Source organism: Colletotrichum costaricense, assembly GCF_030867565.1.
Source record: "Colletotrichum costaricense strain IMI 309622 chromosome Unknown Scaffold_12.1, whole genome shotgun sequence".
NCBI lineage: Eukaryota > Fungi > Ascomycota > Sordariomycetes > Glomerellales > Glomerellaceae > Colletotrichum > Colletotrichum costaricense.
Genome location: NW_026848241.1, coordinates 777,347 through 801,306, shown reverse-complemented (window position 1 = coordinate 801,306; position 23,960 = coordinate 777,347). Strand labels below are relative to the sequence as shown.

The 23,960-nt window shown below is 51.6% G+C and overlaps 8 protein-coding genes across 8 annotated transcripts; 4 read left to right on the top strand and 4 right to left on the bottom strand.

The window, feature by feature from the left end:
• Window positions 1-112: 112 nt before the first annotated feature.
• Window positions 113-2,044, bottom strand: CCOS01_11218 (cytochrome P450 2D18; the record flags this gene model as incomplete). Its single annotated transcript, XM_060459371.1, has 6 exons — window positions 113-617; window positions 688-1,160; window positions 1,228-1,251; window positions 1,313-1,448; window positions 1,517-1,801; window positions 1,854-2,044. The coding sequence occupies 6 exons, from the start codon at window positions 2,042-2,044 to the stop codon at window positions 113-115; spliced, it is 1,614 nt and encodes a 537-aa protein (XP_060310103.1).
• A 1,781-nt stretch (window positions 2,045-3,825) lies between these two features.
• On the bottom strand, window positions 3,826-4,644 carry CCOS01_11217 (uncharacterized protein; the record flags this gene model as incomplete). The annotated part of the gene is made up of 2 exons (XM_060459370.1): window positions 3,826-4,442; window positions 4,494-4,644. The coding sequence occupies 2 exons, from the start codon at window positions 4,642-4,644 to the stop codon at window positions 3,826-3,828; spliced, it is 768 nt and encodes a 255-aa protein (XP_060310102.1).
• A 3,917-nt stretch (window positions 4,645-8,561) lies between these two features.
• Window positions 8,562-10,099, top strand: CCOS01_11216 (uncharacterized protein; the record flags this gene model as incomplete). The annotated part of the gene is made up of 6 exons (XM_060459369.1): window positions 8,562-8,735; window positions 8,932-9,304; window positions 9,361-9,478; window positions 9,535-9,599; window positions 9,659-9,689; window positions 9,745-10,099. The coding sequence occupies 6 exons, from the start codon at window positions 8,562-8,564 to the stop codon at window positions 10,097-10,099; spliced, it is 1,116 nt and encodes a 371-aa protein (XP_060310101.1).
• A 2,659-nt stretch (window positions 10,100-12,758) lies between these two features.
• Window positions 12,759-13,448, top strand: CCOS01_11215 (uncharacterized protein; the record flags this gene model as incomplete). The annotated part of the gene is made up of 1 exon (XM_060459368.1): window positions 12,759-13,448. One exon carries the CDS (start codon window positions 12,759-12,761, stop codon window positions 13,446-13,448), a length of 690 nt encoding a protein of 229 aa, XP_060310100.1.
• Window positions 13,449-13,853: 405 nt separating this feature from the next.
• On the bottom strand, window positions 13,854-14,795 carry CCOS01_11214 (uncharacterized protein; the record flags this gene model as incomplete). Its single annotated transcript, XM_060459367.1, has 1 exon — window positions 13,854-14,795. One exon carries the CDS (start codon window positions 14,793-14,795, stop codon window positions 13,854-13,856), a length of 942 nt encoding a protein of 313 aa, XP_060310099.1.
• Window positions 14,796-15,492: 697 nt separating this feature from the next.
• Window positions 15,493-16,804, top strand: CCOS01_11213 (uncharacterized protein; the record flags this gene model as incomplete). The annotated part of the gene is made up of 4 exons (XM_060459366.1): window positions 15,493-15,909; window positions 16,001-16,232; window positions 16,296-16,430; window positions 16,491-16,804. The coding sequence occupies 4 exons, from the start codon at window positions 15,493-15,495 to the stop codon at window positions 16,802-16,804; spliced, it is 1,098 nt and encodes a 365-aa protein (XP_060310098.1).
• A 242-nt stretch (window positions 16,805-17,046) lies between these two features.
• CCOS01_11212 (U3 small nucleolar RNA-associated protein 6) lies at window positions 17,047-18,349 on the bottom strand (the record flags this gene model as incomplete). Its single annotated transcript, XM_060459365.1, has 2 exons — window positions 17,047-18,162; window positions 18,263-18,349. 2 exons carry the CDS (start codon window positions 18,347-18,349, stop codon window positions 17,047-17,049), a joined length of 1,203 nt encoding a protein of 400 aa, XP_060310097.1.
• A 944-nt stretch (window positions 18,350-19,293) lies between these two features.
• On the top strand, window positions 19,294-22,504 carry CCOS01_11211 (Frag1/DRAM/Sfk1 family protein; the record flags this gene model as incomplete). The annotated part of the gene is made up of 5 exons (XM_060459364.1): window positions 19,294-19,384; window positions 19,500-20,000; window positions 20,058-20,184; window positions 20,282-20,323; window positions 20,377-22,504. The coding sequence occupies 5 exons, from the start codon at window positions 19,294-19,296 to the stop codon at window positions 22,502-22,504; spliced, it is 2,889 nt and encodes a 962-aa protein (XP_060310096.1).
• Window positions 22,505-23,960: the final 1,456 nt, after the last annotated feature.

Below are 23,960 nucleotides of genomic sequence, written 5' to 3'. Positions count from 1 at the left end.
TCAATCATACTTACCAAGCCTCGTTCGATCCTCAAACCAAGTCTCTGCATGTGCATGATGCCGAAGATGTCCAGCCACACTACAGATCTATAATTGTCAAAGCCTCAGGTAGTTACTCCCATTGCTTCAAAAACTCCACAGCCTCGTCAAAACTTTGTCGGATGACCTCGACATGCTTCTCGCTTCTCGGAACAAACTTCACCTTGTATTTCTTAGGGGTGTGCAAAAGCCCCTCAATGTACCCTTCAGGGCTCGAATCTAGTTCGACCTCCTTCCCATCGGGCCCAATCGCTGGCTCTATCTTGAATGCCCAGAGGATTTGTGCTACCATACGCCATTGAGACCGCTCAGCGAGATGCAGCCCGACGCACATTCGTCGCCCTGCACCGTACGAGTAGTGATCACGCTCTTCGTACTTGGGTGAAGCGGCAAGTTCAGGCGCGAGTTTGTCGGCGACAGGGATGTAGCGGTCTGGGCTGTAGGTGAAAGGGTCCGGCGACAAGTCGCTATTGTGGTTGAGTGCGTATGCTGGAATGAAGATGGAGGAGCCAGCTGGGATGAACATGTCACCGTACCATCGGTCTTGCTTTGAGGCATGAGGTACGCCGGTAGGGACTCTAGGTGCATTGCCTACATCAGCATCGTGCTCGAACTCGGAACGGGTTGAACACTGATCAGAATACTCACACTGGTTTCGCTCGTAACCCCTCTTTCACAATGCAATTAATGTACGGCAAGCTCTTGAAGTCAGACCAGTTGGGAAATCTTTCTGTGCCACAGACTCTGTCGAGTTCGACTCTTGCTTTCTCCTGAGCCTCAGGGTGCTTCGCCAGGAGCATAATATTCGTCAAGGTCGCTGTGGCTGTGGTATCGGCAGCTGCCATCTGTAGGCCTCCTAGAAAGTTATTGAACGCTGTGTAGCTAAGGGGCACATCACACTTGATTTCTTCGTCGAGAAGTTTGTCAATGAGAGATTCCCTCCTAATACCCTGGCTTCTTCGAAATTCCACGTCTTCGCGAGCTTTGGTCCAAATGTTTGTTATGGTGTGGTATAATTCCTTTCCTCGTTGTCTGGACTTGGCTAAACGATCCGGGATCCATTTCAGAATTGGAAATTGATCCACAGGCAGGTAAGAACCAGGCTCGAGAATAGTAGAAACCTTGAAAAGATCAGCTGGGTTCTTTTGCAAGCTTTGAAAAAGACACATCGACGATAGAACTGCTTACTCCATCCATGGCGATGTAAACCGCCTGGTTTAGATTAGCTTGTGTAACATGGTTGACACACCTAAATGAAGGAAGATGAACTTACATATGCCCAGAAGCTTTCCCAACTGGGAGCACGCTGACCGAAAATTGTGATGGTTGCGATAGAAGCAGTTGTTCTTTTCACACTCTCCATGAATTCATCAGGTTTCTCTAGTAGGTCGTGCATTAGGACAGAAACCCTACTCACGTTAGATGCAATGCTTCTGGGGGGTATATGAAACCATTTGAAGTTGTTCTTGAAACTCACTCAGACTCTTGTACTCCCCTTAGTGCGCCGTCGAGATTCTTGGGGGAGAAGTACGTGGCTGCAATCTTCCGTTCTGCTCTCCATACAGGACCATCATGCATCAAAGAAGTATTCTCTTGACGCATAGCGATGTCGTACTGCTGATCAATCGGTCTGTCATTGTAATACGCCCCTTTTGATGTCAAGAGTTCATGAACGGCACGTCTGTCATTGAGCACAACCATAGTGCTTTGCCCGACTTTGAGAGAGTAGATCGATCCATATTGATCGGCCCACTCTTTGAGTCTATTCTTGATTAGTGATAAGGATCACTCTCACGGGACCGGCTAGTACTTACTTGGTGTACACGCCTCTCGATGGAATCAGATGAGCATTTCCAAGGATGGGAAGAGTTGGGGGACCGGGCGGAAGATGTTTCTCTCTACTGCCGAAGGTGAGGATTTTGAATGCGAGGAACGCAGCGGGAATGATCCAAATGAGTGACAGATAGCTACCCAGCACGGGAATCTCGATCGTTGTCACTGTCATGGCGAGTGTTCTGGCATGAACTAGGTGATCAAACCTGAGGATGGAGGATTACGGAGGATCCAGTCTTAGTCTTAAGTATGTTCTTTAGAGAGGACACAGGCAAAAACGTGGATTTGGAAGACTCATCGAAAAGGCCCAATCATAATTGCTGGCAGTCCATTGCATTTTACACATCGGATCTGACTTCCTCGGTCTGGACAGCCTACTTGGCGCTTGTCTATCACGCAGTGGGGCGCGAATCGTTCCTATGCAATCGCGTCCCGTCCCGCCCGTCGTCTTAGCCCATCGGGTATCTTGCTAGAGCGGACAAAGATTGGCGTGCTTATGCAACCCCAACTGCATCTCCCGCTGAGTCAATCGGATGTTGCCAGGTTCGGCAACTGAATCGTAGAAAAGTGGTCTCTGCGTGGCCACTGCCGGGCACCGGGCCGAGAGTCGTGTGAATGGGCCATCGGGTATCATCTTGCCGCTTGCTACTACTGAGTAGCCCACCGGGTTTCCCGTTATGGAAATGGATAGACGGAGTTCGGTGGGTAAGTTCGCCATAAAAGATCACTTGCACAAAGTGCTTCCTGCAAGGTGACGTGGTTTCGAGACAAGTTGTTGAGAAAAAGCATGAAAAGTTGTGAGGGTTGCACCAGTCTTGCCGTTCAACTTCACAAAGCGAGAGGTGGTACGCGTAAAACGCGCTTTGAAGTGTGTGGCTCTTCGGGCCTCGTTACTACCGCCGAGAGCTTTGATACGATGTCTTGAAAGACATGACTATCCAATCCAAGTAGTTATCTACATATCTGACGAGAAGAGCATTTGATGGCCGTTGCCGAGTTGGGATAATGTCAACTTTGAAGTGATGGGGTGTGGTTCGTAAATGGTCAAGCTGACTGCAGCCGCCGTAATTTCTTTTAACTCCATTGGCTCCGCTGGCATGAGACCAACCCCGTATAAGCTGCATTGAAATCCCCTTTGGGCATCGTGAGCGATGGGATCTTCCCGGAGCAAAATCTCATGTGCATCCGGGACCTTGATTGATAGAGACGACCCAGTAAATCGTGCAGGTGACGAGATGCAGCGATTTTCACGCGAGTGCCTGCCCTTTGACATTAATCTGTCAGCCACAGTGGGGCAGCAACATCATTTCTCTCGTTTTGAGCTTCACGTGCAGCACCAAGGAAGACTCTGCTTGTGTATTCTGCCTTGTGACTCAATGTCTTGCCTCGTGATTAAGTTGAGGGATGTCACTGAAAACCTTTGACTCGGCCTTCTTCATTTCACTTAAAACAGGTTCAGCAGCGGGCATTCCATGCTTACCTGTAAGCTAAGTCTCTGACAGGCAAGACATGAGTTGTGACAAGATATTTGCACGTATAAGGTGCCATCTATTCAGAGTGACTCGCTCAAGCAAGTGCCCTCTCTAAAGAGACTCGACCGCGCAGGAAAGGCCTGAGAGTCTTGTTGGCAAGAGAAGGAATAGAAGACCCGAGATCGAGCCGTGTCTGTCCGGCATTTCCGGCCAACCACGGCCCACCACGGCCCCACTGCGGCCGTCTGTGCTCCCAAGGTCGCAGTGTCAATGTCATGGCCGCTATGAAACAGGGGATGAATGCTCAAATATAAGATGAAACCGAGCTTGTATTATTGTATTCATTACTTGAGACGACAACCTGTCCAGAAACAAGACGCGGATCCTGCGCCGCGCGTTCTCGTCATGGAAAAGCCGGTCTCAGAAGAGTCAAGCTTCCGGCACTTGACAAGATGTGTCGTTGAGATGCTCGCGCCCTTGCTTAGAAGACGCTAGCAAATGCGCCCAGAAAACCAATTGCTACTGCAGTCAGAAGCGCATTGCTTGAGAAACTCATCGACTTGTGTCCTGAAGAGATGCCAGAGGGAACCTTGGACGGTGTTACGGCACCGGTGGGGGCGGTGGTGGTGGAGTTGCTCTTCTTCGCATTCGCTGCAGGTCCGGGGTTGGTGACAGTGAAGAAGTTTCCGGCTACCACCTTGTTGGCTAATCCAGCGGTGGTGAGCACAGCGTTGACATCAACCCCTCCGCGGGTTGACAGTGTCTGCAGGGCAGCCGTCCCGTCCGCCGTGATGTCGCTCGTGTCGACAAGCAGCTCGATGTACCGGTGCGAAAGGGGAACTCTTGCTGGTGGTGCGGGGCCCTTGTAATCCGCAATCGCGTTTGAGGTGGTCGTTAAGGTGTGGATGACGCGCTCGCCGTCGTTCAGCTTGACAGTGGTAGTCTGCGCGGCTGGCGTCAGGTCCGCCTGAGCCCAGTGCAAGAAGGTGCCGGTAGTTGGAGGGCTCGCGGTAGGGATATCGATGTCGACCATGATGATTGCGTAGCTTTTCCCGGTCAGGGGCTCGGTCGTGCCAACTGTAGGCTCCGTTTGCGTGACTGAGATACAGAGTTAGCTGTTTTCCGTCTTCGCAGCAGAAAACTACTTACGGCTTTTGGCCAAATCCACGCCATTGAGACCCGACGTCTGACCGTATGCAACAATGAGGTCGACATTGGAAGCGGGCTCAAAGCCCTCGGGCGTCTTGGCCCATGCCACCAGGGCACTGCTCAACAAGACGACAAAGGTAGGGCGATGCATTGGAATAGCGATTATTTGGAAGAGCTGGGTTGACCAAAACTGAAAAGATTTGAAAGAAAGTTGGATGGGCTGTCGTCTTATATCAAGCATGCGGAGTCGTGAAACGCCTGTCCAGTCAGCAGGGATGTGGCTCGAACACGTTCCACGCGTCTGATCCCCAGACATGAAATTTTTCTTCTACGACCCAAACTGCATTGATGGACGAGCTCGTCTCTGAGACGACGCAGTGGACACATTACGCAACCAAACTATTTCGACTTGAGAGAGCCCTAGCTACTTGTTCCTTTTGCTGAAGTATTATGCAGTTCCTCGCATGTTCATCGGATCTGAGCTCGTAGGTAGTGTACTTATGAAACCCACGGGGAGGATAGCAGGTAGTGACCGATGCCCTCAAACCTTCCATGCATAGGAACTTGATACTTACGTTATCTGCCGTTAGACGCCATCGGTTCCAATGGTCTCACAAAGAAATGTGCATGTGTCTTTCCAAGATGAAATTGAAGCAATTTGATTATCGTGACTCCACAATAACGTGCATCTATTATCTGATTATCCGAGCAAGGAAGTGTATATACTAGTGACATTGCTCTCATGCCAACAGCTGTGGTGTTTCAAGCTGCTTGATGCTTTTGGTGCAAAATGTAAGCGGCTATGGTGATGGGCGTACCTTTCGATACTCTTCTGCGTACGCAAACTGATATCAGTACTATCGTTACCATACATCTATCGTCATAAAGCCTTCGTACCTGTAGAAAAACAAAACGCATACCAAAGCCTTGGTGATCTGGGAAACTTTGGGTCTGGCATGTGCTCGACGCAGCAAGTCAGCGACAGACCAGATGCATGATGCTAAGAAGTATCCGGAACGGGCCAAGTTTAAAGATATTAGGGTTCGCTAACAATAGACAATAATCACAATGTGAACTATGTGTCTAAGCAAGTTTCGATTCAAAGAAAGTTAGCTGAGGGAATGAACAAGCGCATATTGATGGCATGTTCAGCCAGCTTACTTCACCGGTTGGATCTGTGTAGAATATATGTAACTCTGTCAGAACCTCGCTGAATCTCTCTTCTCCAGGGGTTTCTTCAGTTCATGAAATGACGCATTTACTAGAGGAGGCTTGCGTCAGTTCTGTCGGCATCACGGCTTTCAACCTTGTGTATGGAGTTTACTGGTGCCAATGGAAAGTCGACATTTTGTGTCACATTTTGGTTATAGTCTTGCCTGAAACATCATGCCTATCTAAGTGCTCACAGGACCAAAAGTGGTTGGTATTTAACACTCCACAGAGAGCAGCAGCAGCAGCAGCAGTAGTTGTTGAAGGATGCAGCCTTGCTTATTGTCTATGTAGCTGAAGTTGCCCAGCATGTGCCGCGGCCTTACCTGCCTCAAGAGAATAGGCCCTGGATCCAAGTCATCCGCTATCGTGTGTCGTCAAATACTCGACTTTGAATTTACTCACGAAAATACAAACCAATCGGTGGCATGAATCGACATAATTCGATGCATTGAATAGCTAAGTAGATATGAAAAAGGGCTCATGCCGACGCAAGTCATAGTGCAGTCGAATCAAATGTGAATGGCAGTGATAACGTTGGATAAGCAACATGGAATATTACAAAGTGGATTTGTAACTTCGAAGTTCGAAGGGTGGTATGATCATTCATCCAACAAGGGCGGATATGAAGGTATGAAGACGCGTTGCCGGTAACTTTGTCATCAGCTGTTTCTTGTTGAGAAAGGCCGGAACTCAAGTGTGTGTATCGACCGCACCAGCGTACAAGACTTTGTCGAGTGCGCTAATGTGAGGTACTGAGACCAGGGCCTCAACGTTGTGTTGGTAGGCACGTACTATGAAACTAGAGTTCTCAGCCATTGATGCAACACACGAACGGCTTCCGCCGAAGTGGTTAGAAGACAGAAATATATTTTTTCTCACGGATTGGTAACTTGCTGCAATCGAAAGCATGTTATATGCTTTACTGGTCCGACATTTTCGGGCATACGGTGCTTCGATAGGCATCACTTACCTGTCCCCACTGAAGAAGACATTCGTCAATCTACAACTCAATCGCGGCATCGCCAGATCACATCACTGGGTCGGACCCTGCGCTTGGTTTCTCGGCGCGATCTCGACCGCCTCATCTTTCAAAGATCACTATAAGTAGTTGTTTAAATAAGCCTCCAAAAGCGAGTGCCATGCCTTTTAGACGTTTGGGGCTGATCGTATACATAAAGTCGAAATTCGCCGCGGACCACCTGCTGCTCCGAGCCTACGATAAGCGCTGACCTGCAATCTTGTCAGCTGACAGCCTCCAAGATTACAAGGGGCATCGGATCCGGGGAAGCTGCCGGCTCCCAGGATATTGGCGTATTCCTCGGGAAGAGCGCCCCTTGGCGATAGGGTGCGAATCCGATTATTGAGCATGGAATAGAGTTACACTAAAAGCATCGCTGTTCCCGGTTTTCCTTGCGGCTGGAATTGCGCCACGCGGGACGACTTAATTAATTTTGAGCGCTTTGACCGTGCTATTTGACAACGTCAGGCCACATCGAGAAATTTACGACTCGCTGAGCGGTTGGTCCTTTTGTATCCACAAACCGACGAAGCGCCAATGTTTGACCATTTTGGAAAGAATTATACTTGATCCTTGTTGTCATCGGCTTCTCCTCAACACTTATTAGCCGAGGTAGACGCAGCCTTCACTTTCAAGTTTCACTATGTGCCATATCGCCGTCTACACAGTCCAAAGAGGAACGAATACTACTGCCACGACTCAATAAGCGAGCTTCGTATCCATAGCAGCCCACCGGCTTACTATTCTCTCTCGTAGCGCGGAGCACTAGCTCAAACATGATTTATGCCGACACCTGCCCCAAGCGGATCATCCAAAGGGGAGTACGGAAAGTCGCTGAGGAGCGGAAAACATAGGTCTCCCATGCTCGTCTTCTCCACGCCGCTCGCGGTCCGGTCGCTATCCGCTGGGCAGAACTACCGGGGAATTTTTACCAATCACTCGATCGTAAGTTTGAGTTGAGAACAAGCGGAATGGTGGTATATGACGAATGCACGATGTAACAAGGTCTCGAATGTTAAACAGAGTGTAGTAAAGCTTGGTCCTGGAGACTGAAGCGGAGTGGGTGGAATATCCGTAAGGCCATTCAAGAATCCCACCATCCAGCGAGGTAGCACTGTAAGTTGAAGCATGTTTTGAACTCCGTTAGACACATCTCGCAGCCAGCCACCTTTTCTCTACCTGGTCAATCAAGTCCTCAAAGATCATACGGCTGAGACAAGCGCCTCGAACGACACCTGTCAGACAAGCAGGCCTGCAGATCTCGCTCAAGGCCACGTGTGTGGGGAGATAACGTCAGACATCCGCCGCGGAAGCCGACATTGACATGGTCTTTGACTCGAGTCCGAGTCTCGTTGAAGAATTGTTGTTGTTCCAACACCTGTTTTGCTAGCCCTTGGCAGGCGGACAGAGCACGATGCTTGAATCATAACCGTGGTCCCTCCACCTGCACCACTACTAATCAGGCCAAGCTAAACCAGGGACCGCAATTGCTGCGACCCTAACTTGGCGTCGTTTATCCTTGCGTTCATCCCATTTTGACCTTTTAATCTTGTTGATCAATCTAATTGAGTTTCTGTGCGCATCCTTCCCGAGGCATGGACCGAGTAAGTTGATGACTGCTGCGATGGACTTTGAGATGCGCGCGGTTCTGCGATTGAGGCACATGGTGGCCCTGATCCGTCCTTTGTCCGTCTGTCCGCTCCTCTCGCCAAGTCATATCTTCCCCATGTCAGCGACTTCAATTCTTTCATTATTCGTTGGATAGCTTCTCCCCGTCTGGATCTTCGTTTCTTCTTGCACCTCTTTGTGCGCTTCTTGGCGCAGTCGACTTCTTTTCAATGTCGTCGGATACTATGTCAGCTCGGGACGCCGAGAACAAGGGGCCAACTGCTCTGGCAATCGTTGTGTGTGTATCAGTCCTCAGCACAGTCTTTACCGCAGCAAGACTCTTCACAAGGGGAAAGGTTCTCGGGAAAATCAGTCTGGACGACTACTTCATTGTTGCGTCTGTGGTGAGTTCTACAACTTTTATCTGTACTCTCCTGTTCATGGCAAAACGACTATACCAATAATACCAATCCGCTCTGTTATTTCTCCTTCCATTCTTCCGGTCTTTCTAAGACAAGTTGCCGCTATGGAAGTGGAGTTCAAAATGATCATCTGTCAGATCGAGAAATAGCATCGTTCAACTAACTGTGGTGACTTTAGGTTTGCGGTTGGATGAACGTTGCAACTGTAGCAGTTGCTGTTTCCTACGGATATGGACGCCATGCCGATACCCTTTCTGTCGATGAAAAGTCAGGTGCCATGCTTTGGAGCATTGCCGGTTACCCGCCCGGCCTTCTTTCATTCGGCATCCCGAAACTCGCCGTCGTCGCGTTGCTCACCCGAATTCTGAACCCAAGTAGATGGCACAAGAGGTTTCTTTGGGCCTTGTCCATAATTTGCGTCGTCAACTTAGTTGGGTTCATCACGATCATCTTTGCCCAATGTTCACCAGCACGTTCTCAATGGGATTCATCAGTGTCTGGTAAATGTTGGAGCAAGTGGATCCTTGTATCGTTCGCGACGTACTCAGGAGGTAAGCTACTATGATTACCACTCAAGGAATAGCTTTGGATTGGCTAACAAATCCAGCATTTTGTGCCTTTGCCGATGTCTACCTTTCCGTGTACCCCGCCGTCGTCTTGTCGAAATTACAAATGAACCGAAGGAAGAAGATTGTACTCAGCGTAGCTCTCGGTTTTGGTTCACTGTAAGGCTTCAATGTTTGAGTCGCACCCCGACAACAGTTGACTGAGACTCTTTTAGTTCGGGAATTGTTGTCATCTACAAGTGTATCAAACTCCCAAGCCTCACAAGCTCGGATTACACATGTAAGTCCTGGATCTCGATCAAGCGATTTCGCAGTAGCAACTGACACTTTGTGATAAAGATGACACCGTTGAGCTTGTAATTTGGACAGTGTAAGACGGAGAACTCCTTACTCAAGACTCACAACAACTAACCTGAGCTCTGTAGTGTGGAAGGCAGCATCATTATCATAGCCGCATGCATCCCTGTCCTGCAACCCCTCGGCGAACTCCTATTCGGCAAACGCATCTTCTCCTCAGGTAACGGCAAATACTTGTCAGGAAACTCCAAATCGAGACTCAGTGGCAGATTGGGGACGAACAAGGGACTTTTTCGAACTCCTGTCAAGAAGGCTTCTCAAGAGGGATTCGACGCGGATAGTTTCAACAGCGTTGGCAAGACGACAGTTGTTGGAAGGGGTAGTCAAGAGAGCATCCTCGAGCAGCATGACTCTGATGGGAAGATTGTACGGACAGATGCTTTCACCGTCACCATCGAGATGAGCAAGACGGACAGGCATTGATTGTTTTCCCATTGAGTTACTTTGTTAAACTTCTACTGGGACAACACTCGTTGTTTTATCAAAGCACAAGAACTAGTCTGCTATGTCGTACCCTCACGCAAATTTCATCAAAACTTTTTGCATGTGGTTTATTAAATATTGATCCAATCGCCTAATGTTGGTTTATTAAATATTGATCCAATCGTCTAATGTTGGTGCATCTTGCATGTCTCATGAGGAAATTACACAATGGCATATCCGCTTACCTATAGAGCTATTGTTGAGCTACCTTAGGTACTGCTTTCGAGATGTCGACATCAGTGCCAAGTTAAACATTGCTAACACAACCTTCGTCATCAACTGAGCTCAAGACCCCGGAATCATAGCGTGAGCATTGACTCTATGTAGATTCGCACTCAGGGTGCATACTTAACAACATGCTCTACATTATTAGTAGCAACTACTGACTTAAAAACTTCTGCGACGATTATCGGCCAAATTTCTTAGCGGTTTTGCTTCTCATCACATTGTACACGTATATATATATCCGAGTCCCTACCAAGTTTGCATTGCTTATCATGACACCAAAAAATGTTTTCCGCCTTGTCATCGACCACCTTATTGGCGCCATATGTATGGGGATGCGAGAGCTTGATGCCATTATTAGCCGCTTCGATTTGATACCAATGCGAGCTTTTGTGTTTTGCAACGGTCGAACCGAAAGAAGGAGAGTATCGTTTCAAATAGACAACTTCCCGGTGCCTCAGCCAGCTATACTTGGCATAACAGATGGCACAACGCATCCAATGGCAGTTCAATGGCACAAAGGTGTATCCTGCATCCTCCGGGTCCGTCATGACTCTTAAGTTTTGACTCAACCCTAAGATAAATATTCTTCAAACCGATGATACTACATGTAGGCTTATCCAAATCCTGATTCTTAACCGACCATATGTCTAATATTGTTAGTATCCATGTTGCTAATGCTAGGTAGCTAGATACTCAGGTAGGGTTTTTTGATGATGGCATTGTGTGCAAGTTAAATTCCCTCAATGTATTGCAGCATATGTAACTCGACACCTGATGACATAACATTATTATAAACTTCGGAATTGGGATAAATACCTGCAGAGAATCATTACGGAAATCTTCGGCCAGAGGAAGTGCGGCTGCCATAGACAGAACTAGGTGTGTGAAAGAGATTCTGCCCTCGGCATCCACTACTAACAGAGCCAGTCGAGGGGCTGGTCACAGACGCTCGATATGGAAAACGGTCAAGCATCAAGACGTGGCCATGGGTGAAGCCGTCCCCTCACATTCTCACCCAGCTGCTGTCAACAGGAGCAACTTGTTCCCGTTTCAAAATCATGTCTCACAATCATGAGGTTTTCGCAACCTCGCGTGGCTGAGAGCGAATTTTGCGGCTGAATTGCGCCAGTCGCAAATGTCTCAAACCCTGATATTCCGCGTGCGGCGTTCATTCTGGACCATGCCAGCGGGCTGCTGCGGGAGCACCCTTCCCCATTCCTCAACCAGCGCACATGGCCACAGGTTATGATACAGACTACGCCAAGTACAGGAGTCTTCGAAATGTTCTCGACTGAACGCTGGCACTCGTGGCTTTGGAACTTACACGCTAGGGGCGGCAGCTGAAGGCGGGCCGCCCTAGTAACCCGACCCTTGGCGCGGGGGAGAGGATGGCCGATGGCGACAGTTGGAGGAATGTCGTGCCATAGAAGAGGCGCCTCGTCGTTCGATTCGTGGGTTGCGGTTGTTTTCGAAGCGCCACCGCCCACCGCCCGGGGATAAGTTCTCGGGCCGCAGGTTTCTGTCAGCTGTCGTTGATAGTCCGCGGTGGAATGCTCTGGCAGTCCTTCTCATTGCTTGAGGTTCATGCTTGCAGCCCAGCCACGTCTCCTGGCTATTGGCTGCCGAACGACATATGATTTCCCTTTACAATCTTTGAGCCAGCCACATGATTCCAGGTTTGTGTATGATGGAAGCAAGAAGTGGTGATCGGCAAGGGTTGATATTCAAGCCACGTCAGTTTGATGCCAGACTACAGGGCGTATGTACTATAGTATTTATCTGTAGTCTTTGAGCTTTCTGATTCAGGGTAGAGAATAGGGTGTTAAATTGCAAAAGATTCTAAGGCAGAAGATATTACTGGCAATGGATTAAAAATCGATCGCTAGTCCGCAGTATCAATGGGATGGAGTCCAAGGTGAGATGAAGAAAGTAAGATATTGCGCTTCGAAGTGATTCTTCTGGTAGGCGGAACCAAGGACTTGCTACGAGACGAAAACGAGATCTAGACCATCCTTCTTGACGCGAGTCTGCCATTTCTGGCTAGATGATCTCCCAGTCCGAATGCCAACCGATATGTTCATCCTCAGCCGCAGCAGTGGTGATGGGCTGCTTTGGCATGTTGATGGTTCTTCCGTGATGTTCCAATCCGAGTTGGGAAGCGGCTGAATGGTAATGAGTGACAAAATAAGAAGCACGACCATATTTATGCTTCGAGATTTGTGGTATAAAAGGTAGAGATATTCTTGCCCAATCGACCGTCGTGTCCTCATCATCAGCATATACATCTTCAATCGTCTCTTCCATCTTCAGAAACAGGTCTCGACTTTTCACTTCGATTTTCTTCTCCATCTTTCAACTCCAAATCTCTACAATGGCTAGTCTCCTCTCAGCTACCGATATCGGCGCTGTCTACGAGAGCAAGACCCATCAGCTCGTCCTCACGGCTCAGGCCAATGGTCTTATCATCAACGCCAAGTTCGCACGTCTCGAATTCTTCGGTGGCCTCAAGTTCGCTCTGGAGGGTTTCTTCGGAGGCCCGGGCCCTGTTGGACCGGAGGATATCACGCCTGTCACTACCCCTTTCCCCATCACCCTCCCTCTTCCTCACTTCAACAACAAGACCGTCTTGGTTGAAACCGCCGACGGCCCCAAGACCATCGAAATCAAGTACACTGGTCTCAAGGGTACTGCCCCGGCCGACTTGAGCAAGGACCTCAAGATCCAAAACACCAACATCGGCAGCGTGCTTACCCCCATCAATCTCCACCTCCCCGCCGAAGGCGAGACCTCATTCACCGCCGTCATCCCCAAGCCCGAGGGCGACTACCAAATCTCCGTCGTGCCCTCTTTCAACGAGGACCTCCTGAGACTCGTCAACGCCACCGTTCGCAACGGCGTTGTCACCTACACCTTCCGCTGGGCCAAGACTCCCACTGGTGACCAGAACCCCCAGCTCATCAACCTCACTACTAGCTACTACAACGGTATCACTGGTCCTGCTGCCCACACCACCAGCATCATCCAGGGCTACCTTGTTCACCTCGTTGTGTTCCAGAAATAGGAGGATGACTGCTGCCGAGGTACTACGCCTCTCATTAGCGACCAAAGCCACCCGAGGGTTCAACCTTTCGGTACGTCTGACCGAAGCTGGTGAGGCTTTTCAAGAGTGATTGTGGTGAAGGGGACGGTTTTGGTTCTTTCGCCTTCTATAAGGCATTTTATTTTTTGTTTTAGCTGACTCCGTATTCAACAACAAACTTTTATTATGTCTCCTACTCCTTCTTCATTACGCTAATTGCCACTTTCTTCGTGGGAGCGTTCGTGTGCGTCGCTTCCCGCCGAATGTGTCCCTGAACTTCCCCTGAGTGACACTGCCAACGCCTTTAGCATGTTCTAAAGCGATGTAAACATTCGGTCTCCAATGTGAGAGAACCCCAAGTGCCTTCTATACAGACTCACAAACAATCTACTGAGGAGTAGAGAATAAGTCCCCATTCAAGTACTTCAGACCCGAGTCGCACGCGATGGTAACCACCTTCTTCCCAGCCCCTATCTCCGCCGCCAACCGAATCGCAGCAACCACATTCAAACCCGTGGACACGCCCGCGAAAATACCTTCGTCTCTAGATAGACGCCGACACATGGCACGCGCTTCATCCTCCGAGACGGCCCGCGCCTCGTCATACAGCTTCTTATCTAAAAGAGGGGGGAGGAAGCCAATACCAATTCCCTCGACGCCATGAGATCCAGCTTGACCTCTTGTGATGACGGGCGTTGAAGCGGGCTCCAGCACGACCACGCGCGTCTCTGGCCTAGCTGCCTTCAAGACTGCCGAGACACCCATCGCCAATCCAGCGGTACCAACAGCAGCGCAAAAGACATCGACGCCCTCTGGAACTTGCTGAATGATCTCATGGCCCAGGGCCGCGTATCCGACCAAGGCGTCCCGGTTATTGAACTGGTCCGTAGAATACACATTCCCCTCCCTCTCGACCTCCTTCGCCCGCCGAATCAAGGAAGGAATCAAATCAGCAGTGATTTGTCCCGTCGGACTGTGAACAATATCAACCTTGGCCCCAAACGCCGCCATAGTCTTGAGCTTCTCCACTGCATAAGCGTTGGAGCTAACCGGTTGGAACTTGTAGCCCTTGACCGCGCAGACGAAGGCGAGCGAAGACCCCGTGCTGCCGCCTGTGGCCTCGACGACTTTCATGCCCGGCTTGAGGGCACCTCTCTTCTCGGCCTCTTGGATGATGGCGGCGGCCATGCGGTCTTTGTGGGAGCCTGTTGGGTTGGTGTATTCGAGTTTGAGGTAGACATCTGCGTGGTTTGCGGGGACAATTCGGCGGAGACGGACAAGGGGTGTTTTGCCGATTGCGGCGAGCGCTGTTTCTGATGCTTTTAACATCTTAGGCGTTGGGAGTCTGGCTATGTTACGGTGTTTGATGGTGGGCGAAGATGGCGATATTGGCGATATTGGGAATGTTGGCAAGGGGTTCTTGAGACTCAGCTGGGTGGGTCAGTGTGATGCTCCTTGCGCCCTTTTGAATACATGTATGGTAAACATCAAAGAAACCCAAGAATGAGATTTGCCTGAGCTTCATTACGACCATATAGATGTGAGTTGATCCCTGATCGATCCGGCAACTCTGAAGGACTCATGATACCACATAGACAAGTTTCCAAAAAGCAGTTGTGGTCTGCGATTACCTTTGGTGGTAATTGAGACAAGGTAGGTCGTGATCCTACCAACATGTCTTAGTCGTTGTGCCTTCTGACCTGGGCAAAATGTAGTTCATAAATCACAAGCAGTGCGTCAAATCTTATGCATTTCAATGACTAGCTGGATGATCTCGATCGACCCAACTTAGAGTTAACTATGGATACCTTGTTGAAGTGGGTTGCTGAGGGGATTTCGCAACTCCCATGTTCGTTCAGGCCTAAGCGATGAAGATGAAAATGAAAATGTGACCGGTCACCGCGGGACGTTTGTCGAGGCGGCGATTACGTGATCAATCAGAGGTCCATGCGTCCGTTCAACGGTTTGGGTCCCACCTGCTGCACAGTCTCGAACGGTAAACCCACCACAGCTACGCGTCTCCGGGATGAGCTTGCTCCATCGACTGGCACGCATCACAAGCCAGACGACCTTCACTTACAGACCTAGTCATTTGTTGCCCTCGTGCTTACTTGATTTGCCAATCGCACATACTCAACTCACTTCTCAGTCTCGTGCTGCTGCTCTCACAATGCCCGCCGTCACCCGCAGCCTGAGGTCATCGACGCGCCTGGACAAGGCCGCCCCGCCAGCGGATAAGAAGCCATCGCCAGCGAAACCCAAGCCCACCACCAAGACAGAAAAGAAGACCAACAAGCAAACTCCACAATCTCCGCCTCCGCCCAAGGCCACTGCAGGTCAAAAAAGAAGAGCAGCAGCATCAATCGAGAAGGAAGAGGAGACCAAAGCCGAGGCTATCGACCACGAGGACGAGCCGAAGCCGAAGCCCGCCAAGAAAGCCAAGGTAAGCTGAGTGAAATTACACACCGGCTATCACTAGGAGCTGCTCCGTTTTCTATTCTTGGTCTCATTTACGGATACTTATGCATGAAAAGAAGCCGGTGGCAGGGAAGAAGGAAGCGCCGCCAAAGAAGACAAAGGACGAACTCAAGGCCCTCCGCGATGCGCCCGTCCCGGACGTCAACGCCGAGGCGGAGCCACGGGATCCGCCGGGCTCGCGGTACTGGCTCATGAAATCTGAGCCGGATGTTCGCATCGAGGATGGGTATGAGATCAAGTTCTCCATTGACGATTTGGCGGCCAAGAAGACGCCCGAGGGCTGGGAGGGTACGTTCATCGCCCTGGACTTTTCTGTGTAAGTGTGGAGCAAGTGATTGACAAAAAGCGCAGGTATTCGGAACTATGTCGCGCGGAACAACCTGCGGGGGATGCGGAAGGGCGACAAGGCGTTCTTCTACCACTCGAATTGTAAAGAGCCTGGTGTTGTTGGTATCATGAATATAGCCAAGGAGCACTCGCCCGACTGTGTGTTCTCCCCCCTTCCAGCTCATACTCATGAAACTATTTGGTTGACATAGCTATCAGGGAACGCATGCATCAATGACAACCCGTACTACGACGACAGCGCTCCGCACGACGGGAGCAAATGGAGCCTCGTCCACGTCAAGATCGAGCACAAGTTTCCACGCATCGTGCCGCTGAGCCTACTCAAGGAGTCGCGTGGTAACGGCCCATTGCAGAACATGGAGCTGCTGAAGCAGTCTCGTCTCAGCGTCAACAAGGTCACGCGTGAGGAGTGGGATGAAGTCATCCGCATGGCCAAGGAGCTCGATGAGGACAAGGAGTGGGATAAGACTGTTGAGGAGTCGAAGAAGTTTCCCAATTACACAGCAGCGTAGCGGGAGCGGGAGCAGGAAGGAGGATTGTCTTTAATTGACCTTGTTTGATTAGGCTGACTGACTCTGCAAGTGGTATCAAGAAATCGGGATACTGGATACATCCCGCCGGGGGCCGCTTCTAATTCCCAACGTGTTGCGCCGAAAACACTATTCAATACCCATACTTCTTTCTTCCACCTTTTTGTTTTGTACCAACATCCATATATAGTCAACAAACATATACCCACAGCGCAATGGCAGAGCTATGACTGCAGCTGATCTCTCGTGTGCTCCAAAACCGTCCTGATACCCTCGTCGAGACCCTTGAAGAGGAGCACCAGCTCGATCCACACCAGCGACTTGCTCTCCAGCGCAGCCTTGTCGGACGTCTCGTCCAGTCCCTTGCCCAGGCGCGACAGAACCTCGCGAAGGCCGAGAGGGAACTCGGGCGTGTCGGGGCTGACGCCGACGAGGGGCAGGCGGATGTAGCAATTCCACGTCGCCGGGTGAGCGGCGTCCTGCTCCCTCATGACATCGACGACGTGCTGGAGAATCTTGGACGCGGACGAGACCTTTGCGAAGGAGGCAAACATGTCAAAGAAGCGCTCGGCCACCTCGGGGTTGTAGAACGGCTGTTTTCTCGAAATGTCGAAAATAGCCATCGGTATGGCACCGTCCAGGGCCGGGTTGTGCTTGAGCGCCTTGCTCTCCTCCTCGTCAATGGCCTTCTTCTTCTCCTTGCCGGGCACGGGGAGGCTCAGAACGTCCTCGTCCTCGTCTTCCTCATCGTCCTCGTCAATGAGCTTGATCTCGTCGTCGTCGTCCATCTTCTCGCCAGCCAGCGGATTCTCCTGCTCCGCCTTCTTCTTGCTGCCGCCCTTCTTAGCCTGCATCTTGGCCAGCCACTCCATCTCGCACCGCGCGTACTCGATCCACAGCGTGCCCTCGCTCGTGCAGAAGCGGCACCCGCGCATGAAGTATCCTCGCGCGCCGCCCATGTCCCCGTTGGACGCCGAGCGCCGGCCGGCAAAGATCCACAGGTCAGCGTCGGTGGGCATCATGCGGAGGGCGCTGGCCATGGTCCGGCGCCAGCGCTTGGTGGCCTTGACGTCGGCGGTGTATTTGAGGTACTCGAGCCACAGGTCCTTTCTACCGGGGTGTCTGCTGACGGCGCGGTCGAAGATGGCGAGGACGCGGGATTGAGTGGTGTGCTGGGACGTGACGTGGCCAATCTTCATCCGCTTGCAGCGTTTCTGGCGGAGGGACTCGAGGGATTGTTCCCATTTTGCATAGGCGGTGAAGTCGTCGGGGTTGGAGCGGGGGGCGAGGATGCGGTGCTCGTAGTCGCTGCGCTTCTGCACGATTGTACGGATCTCATCCTGCAAAGATTTGTTAGGGTACACTGTGGTGTAGATGTTTGGCCGTGACTTGTGGTCGAGGATGGGGGAGGGGTTCTAGGTTGCATGGTGGCGTGCGTACCTTTGTGAAGATTTCCTTTTCCTCCCATTCGCGCAATTGGGGAACGGAGCGCTCCAAGTAGAAACGGGCCTTTTCAGCGACAGACATGATTGCGGCTGTGTGGTATCGAGCACGGAATTCGAGTCGCCTGGCTGAGATGTGCTGCGAAGATACTCTGCCTGACGCTGCAGATCAAGAAGAGGGAAAAACCAGTCTAGGAAAAAAGTTGACAAGGCTGAGAAAGTAGACCAAAACTTTAAAGCGGGGCATCTGGCAAGGTGTGGCTCCCCTGGCCGAGAGTGGACTCTGAGTGGTCCGTGTAGCTGTGGCTGGACGGAGGAGTCCCATGAGACGGACGTCACGGACTTCAGCCTTGCGCCAAGCTCCCCCTGTCGCGCCCGGTCCCAATTAGGACTAACCCCCGACACCTTGAGGTACCTTGTCAAGTAGCTTTAAGCCCGAAGAGCTTGCCCTTGCGTGCATCAGCACCTTGCTGTCCCCGTACACCAAGGTAGCGCAGGCCTCAGCGTCAGCATCGGTCCATCAGCGGCAAGCTCAAAGCTCCGTCGTCTCCCGGTCGCGTGTCCCACGGGTGCCGCTTCTGTCATCTTCCCTGTCGGCGCCAAACATTTTGGACTGATTACGTTCAACAACCTTACCAGAAAAGACTCCGTACCGTCACGGAAACCTTGCAACTTCTCTCTCCAAAGACTCCACGGTCAGGGGCCGCACTGTTGCAAACTCCCACGACACCCAACCACGCGATTCCCTTCGATCCAATCGATTCCCCATCCGCGGGCCGCCGAGGCATGCTGGTTAATTAGTTGTGCAATTGCCAGGCACAATTCTTTCTTATTTCCGCCCTTCTCTCGGCTCTCCCCCTCCATTCATCCTTCTAAGTTCTTGCCCCCCCTCGTCAGCTCGTGTCATTGCATCCCCGGATCCCCCGGATGAGCTTCTTTTCTCTTTGTTTTTGTCGTTTGAGCTGAGAGAGAGAAACAGAGAGAGAAACCATCCCCCCGAGAGAGGTTCAGAGCAAGTAGAGGTTCGCAATGGCGTCAAGGTACAAAGACAAGGACGGCGGCGTCGCGCTGGTCTTCAATGGCCAATGGATCAGCTACCTGCATACTGTTACAGCTTACAGTAAGTCTTTTGCGCCCGGAGTTGTTGCCGCCGCTGGTCGCGATGCTGTCGCGGGGCACTTTTTGCCGTCGTACGACCGTCCGCGAAAGCTCCCAAAGCTGACTTTCCACGACAGCTGCCTTCATCAGCGCATTCATTGTAGGCGTTTCGCTGCATTACCACAAGATTGTCCAAAATGAGTGGTACGGCTACCCTGACGAGTGGTTTCCCTCCGTTTCCGCGACAATTGGCGACCGATACCCCGAGCGGTCCTTCTTCATGTTCTTCATCGCAATCACATCGGGCCCGCGATTCGCCCTCGTCGGACTGTGGTATCTCTTGACGCGGAGACCCGGACAGACTCTGCCAAAGTTCACCCTGGCGATGGGCATTCTGCGCACATGCATGTGCGGTGGCTTCACCTACGTAACCTCGACCGACGACCACGACTGGCACGACATCTTCATGATCTCTTACATTGTCGCATCCCTCCCGTGGACGATTGGATGCGTCATGCTGAGCCCGCCGAACCCCCAGGCCATCAAGTACCGCAAGCTGATTGCCAGCTCCTTCTTTGGTACCCTGGTGCCCTTGATCTACTTCTTCATCCAGCACAAGGTCCACCGCGTTGCGGGAGGTAAGGTTTTCGGCCTTGGAGGGTCTGCGCACGAGCGTTATAGCTAACCGCGCACAGCTTACACGATTTACGCCTTCTTCGAATGGGCTCTGATCCTCTTCGACGTTGCCTTTGACGCCGTGACGGCTCTCGACTTCAACACGTTCGAAGTGGTGATCAAGGATGTCAAGGGAGCAAGCAAGGGGTACGTCCAATGGCTCCCGAGATAGTCTTGTACATATTGTACACCAGGCACAAAAAAATAGATCCAGTTGAAGAGCACAATCTAAATCTTGCTATAGTGAGAACCGGTCATCCGTTCCGTCCGCCGTGCTTGAGAAGCAGTAAGTTTTGTGGAAAATTGTGATCAAGGGTGTAGCAGCTGACTTGCTTCAAGGAAGGAAAAGGCGAGCGCAAACCTGTTGACTGGCCGATTCACCTGGACCGAGGCACTCGACACCGCCGCCGATGTCTACCACGGCTTCATCTTTTGGTCCATGTTGACCAGCTTGGGAGTTTTGGTGTGGTACTTCCCCCTTTGGCACATGGGCATCTCTGGCTACGAGGCCTTTGTTATGTCAACCATCTTGCCCGCAATCTTGGGCATTCGCAGTGTTCGCTCCCTCGTCGTCAACAATCAGCGCGCTATCCACCTCATCTCGCTGGTCGGACTGCTGGCGTACCAGGTTCTTGACCCTGCCTACCGTCTCTTCACCGTTGGCTTCGCCGTGGCCACGTCTTGCCTTGGCTGGACTGCTTCGTTCTGGTCCGAGAGAGCACATCAGAGCCGTCTCGAATCCAGAATCATGGCTTGGACTCTTGGCCTTGTCGCCTCATCCACGGCCAAGTTCATATGGTGGACCAACAACCCGCTATGGCCTGTTATGCACGCCGCCAACGGAGGCTGGAACGCGACTGGCTTCGCCATTGCTGTTGTAGCTGCTCTGCGGTTCACTCGGAGAGCGCCCCTGACTAGTGGCGATATCCCGGAAGACTCCAAGAAGGGCGGTTCCTCGGTCCTCGCTGCTTTTGGCGTTGGCGGTCTGTTCTTCGGAATTCACTCCCTGCTCTCCGATACCAGCACCATGATCCTCTGGGTCTGGGATGGTTACCCGATCCGGGGCCCTACTGCCAACACCTATGGCTGGATGACTATTGTCGCAATGACTGCTGGTCTCTTGGTTGGCCTCTACCGCCCTTCTTTGATGAGCTCGTGGACGGCCTACGGCGTTGGCTGCGTTGGTGCGGCTGTCTTGACCTCATACCACCACTGGTTCGGTTACTATGGTGCTCTCACCACGGCCTTCTACCTCATGGGTCTGTCTGTGCCATTCCTTTCGACCGCCGCCAAGAGAAGCCCTGGCACGACATTTGGTCTCGGGTTCTTCATCTACAACTTTATGGTGCTGTTCCACGTCTGGGTCGTCGCCTACGCATTTGTTCCTGGTGGCCCCCTTGTTCGTGAGCACACTGATTGGGTCATGATGACCACATTTATCCTCATCGGCGCCGGTGTCTTCGACCTCACCTCCTCGCAGGCTCGCCGCCGCGATACCCGCCGCGCATCCCCGTCGCAGCACAAGAAGTACAACACAATTGCAGCCGCCTTCATCAACATCGTTTTCCTGGCCGCAGCCTTCATGCGCTTCCCTACCAACGACTACAAGCCCTACCACCCTGAAGATCGCATCATGACGGCCGGTATCTGGACCATCCACTTCTCCCTCGACAACGACATGTGGTCTTCCGAGTACCGCATGCGCGACCTCATCAAGGAACTCGAGCTGGACGTGGTAGGTCTCCTCGAGTCCGACCTGCAGCGCATCATCATGGGCAACCGCGATACCACGCAATTCCTTGCCGAGGACCTCGGAATGTACGTCGACTACGGCCCAGGCCCCAACAAGCACACCTGGGGCTCCGCGCTGCTCTCCAAGTTCCCGATTCTCAAGTCGACGCACCACCTGCTCCCCAGTCCCGTGGGCGAGCTCGCACCCGCCATCGCCGCCACCCTCGACGTCTACGGCCAAGAAGTCGACGTCTTCGTGTTCCACTCCGGACAGGAAGAGGACCCCGAAGACCGCCGTCTGCAGACCGAATACCTCTCCAAGCTCATGGGCGAATCAAAGAACCCCTCCGTCCTGCTATCCTACCTCGTCACCAAGCCCCTGCAAGGCAACTACAACACCTACGTCAGCAGCACATCCGGCATGCACGACGTCGACCCGACCGACTGGGACCGCTGGTGCGAGTACATCCTCTACAAGGGCCTCAAGCGCACGGGCTACGCGCGCGTCAGCCGCAGCACCATCACCGACACGGAGCTGCAGGTGGCCAAGTTCGTCATCCCGCAGTCCAAGGACGAGGCGCTGCAGATCGAGGCGGTGGACGACAACACGCGGAATAAGCGCGTCACGGAGGACGAGGTGCCGCAGGGCTGGCGGTTCCCGGCCATGTTCCGCGGCCAGGGCGTGCGGGACCACCGGTACCACGTCTTTAACGAGCCGAGGTACTACAATCATTGATTTATGGAAACGAAAACAAAGTTTATGGGGGACTGGAATTGGATGAAGGGTTGTAATGTTGAATGTTTTCTTATGTCGATGGCGGAGGTTGGGGGCGTATATACTTAATACAATGCGAGAGCGTGTTCAATGAGCATCTGGGTGTTTGCGTGTTTGGCTTGAGAGTTGCTGCTGGGGGACGTTTCTACTATGTACACCCGCCACTGCCTTTCCATCATGCCATTCCTCCGCACCGCTGTTGTTGGCTGGACCATGATTCTTCTCGAGCTCGTCCATCAAGCCTACGTCTCGGTCAGCGCCGTTCACATTGTTTTCTTCCTATCTCAATACCGCTTCTTTCAACCTTTCTTGGGCCTTAATGCCGGCCTGTCTATCTTTCAGGCGTCGCTGTTGACGTATTCCTTCGAGACCACTCCGCTAAGGGTGAAGAGTAGTGACTTTGTACACACGCACATACACACCTTTTACCCAAGGTATCAATGTGTAAGATATCTTGGCACCACACTTTTGGATCTAGGGAACACACACGGCAATTATCATGAGCCTATCTAACTATTTACCCAAACCAAAACGCTTGCCTCATGAGATGCACCTTCTGTATTTTGGTTCGTTTTTTATGAGGTCAACACGCCATCGCGAATCTGCCTGCTCAGGGGCTCAATAGGTCCTGTCGCTCTTTGAGTATGACTAATTTGTCCGCTACGATAGGTCTTGGCCTCTAATACGGACCATTTTCAGTTAGTGCACACATTTGATGCTCCGGGAAGATGGGCCAGCTCAGATTAGTTCGCACCGAGTCGATCATCTCCATTCGGTATATAGAAAGTTGTGGGTGTTTGGATTCCCAGGGGTGCGGCCTCGACGGAAGTCTGCCGTGGTGATAGAAAAGGACCTTGGACTGCGGGTACCCATGATTCCTGTTGCCCATCACACGAGTAAGCAGGTTATATCCCCTTTCTCTCAAAGAAGTACGATGCCACTAAAGACATCATAGCAAGGCTGTTGGTGATAGAGTATGTAGGTAGTTGAGATACTTGAGAAACACCCAAGTTGATGTATTAAGCGGGGATCTTCCGCATGAGCCAGAAACACTTCTACCTACTTCCACCTGTTTTTGATATACTACATCTGGAATATGTGCCAAAAGGAGGCAATCGGTGGAGAGAGACGAAGCTTTGGTATGAACTGTGTACTGAAATCAAACGCCGAACAGGAAAACGGCAAGCTTCCACATCGAGACCACGACCTAGATGCCGTCATCACCATGCTTCTTACGGATTGCGACAAGTACCAATATACCTCTCACCCTATTGTGATGAATCCAGAGCTGTGGAAGTACGGAGTGCCTTATCTAAACGTATTGCATTGCTACCCAAGTTAGGTGAGAAGCCTAGGAGTTACTGCATGTATTTGTGTGTCTATCTGTGTATCTCCATGACTATCGTCTTGCCAGTCA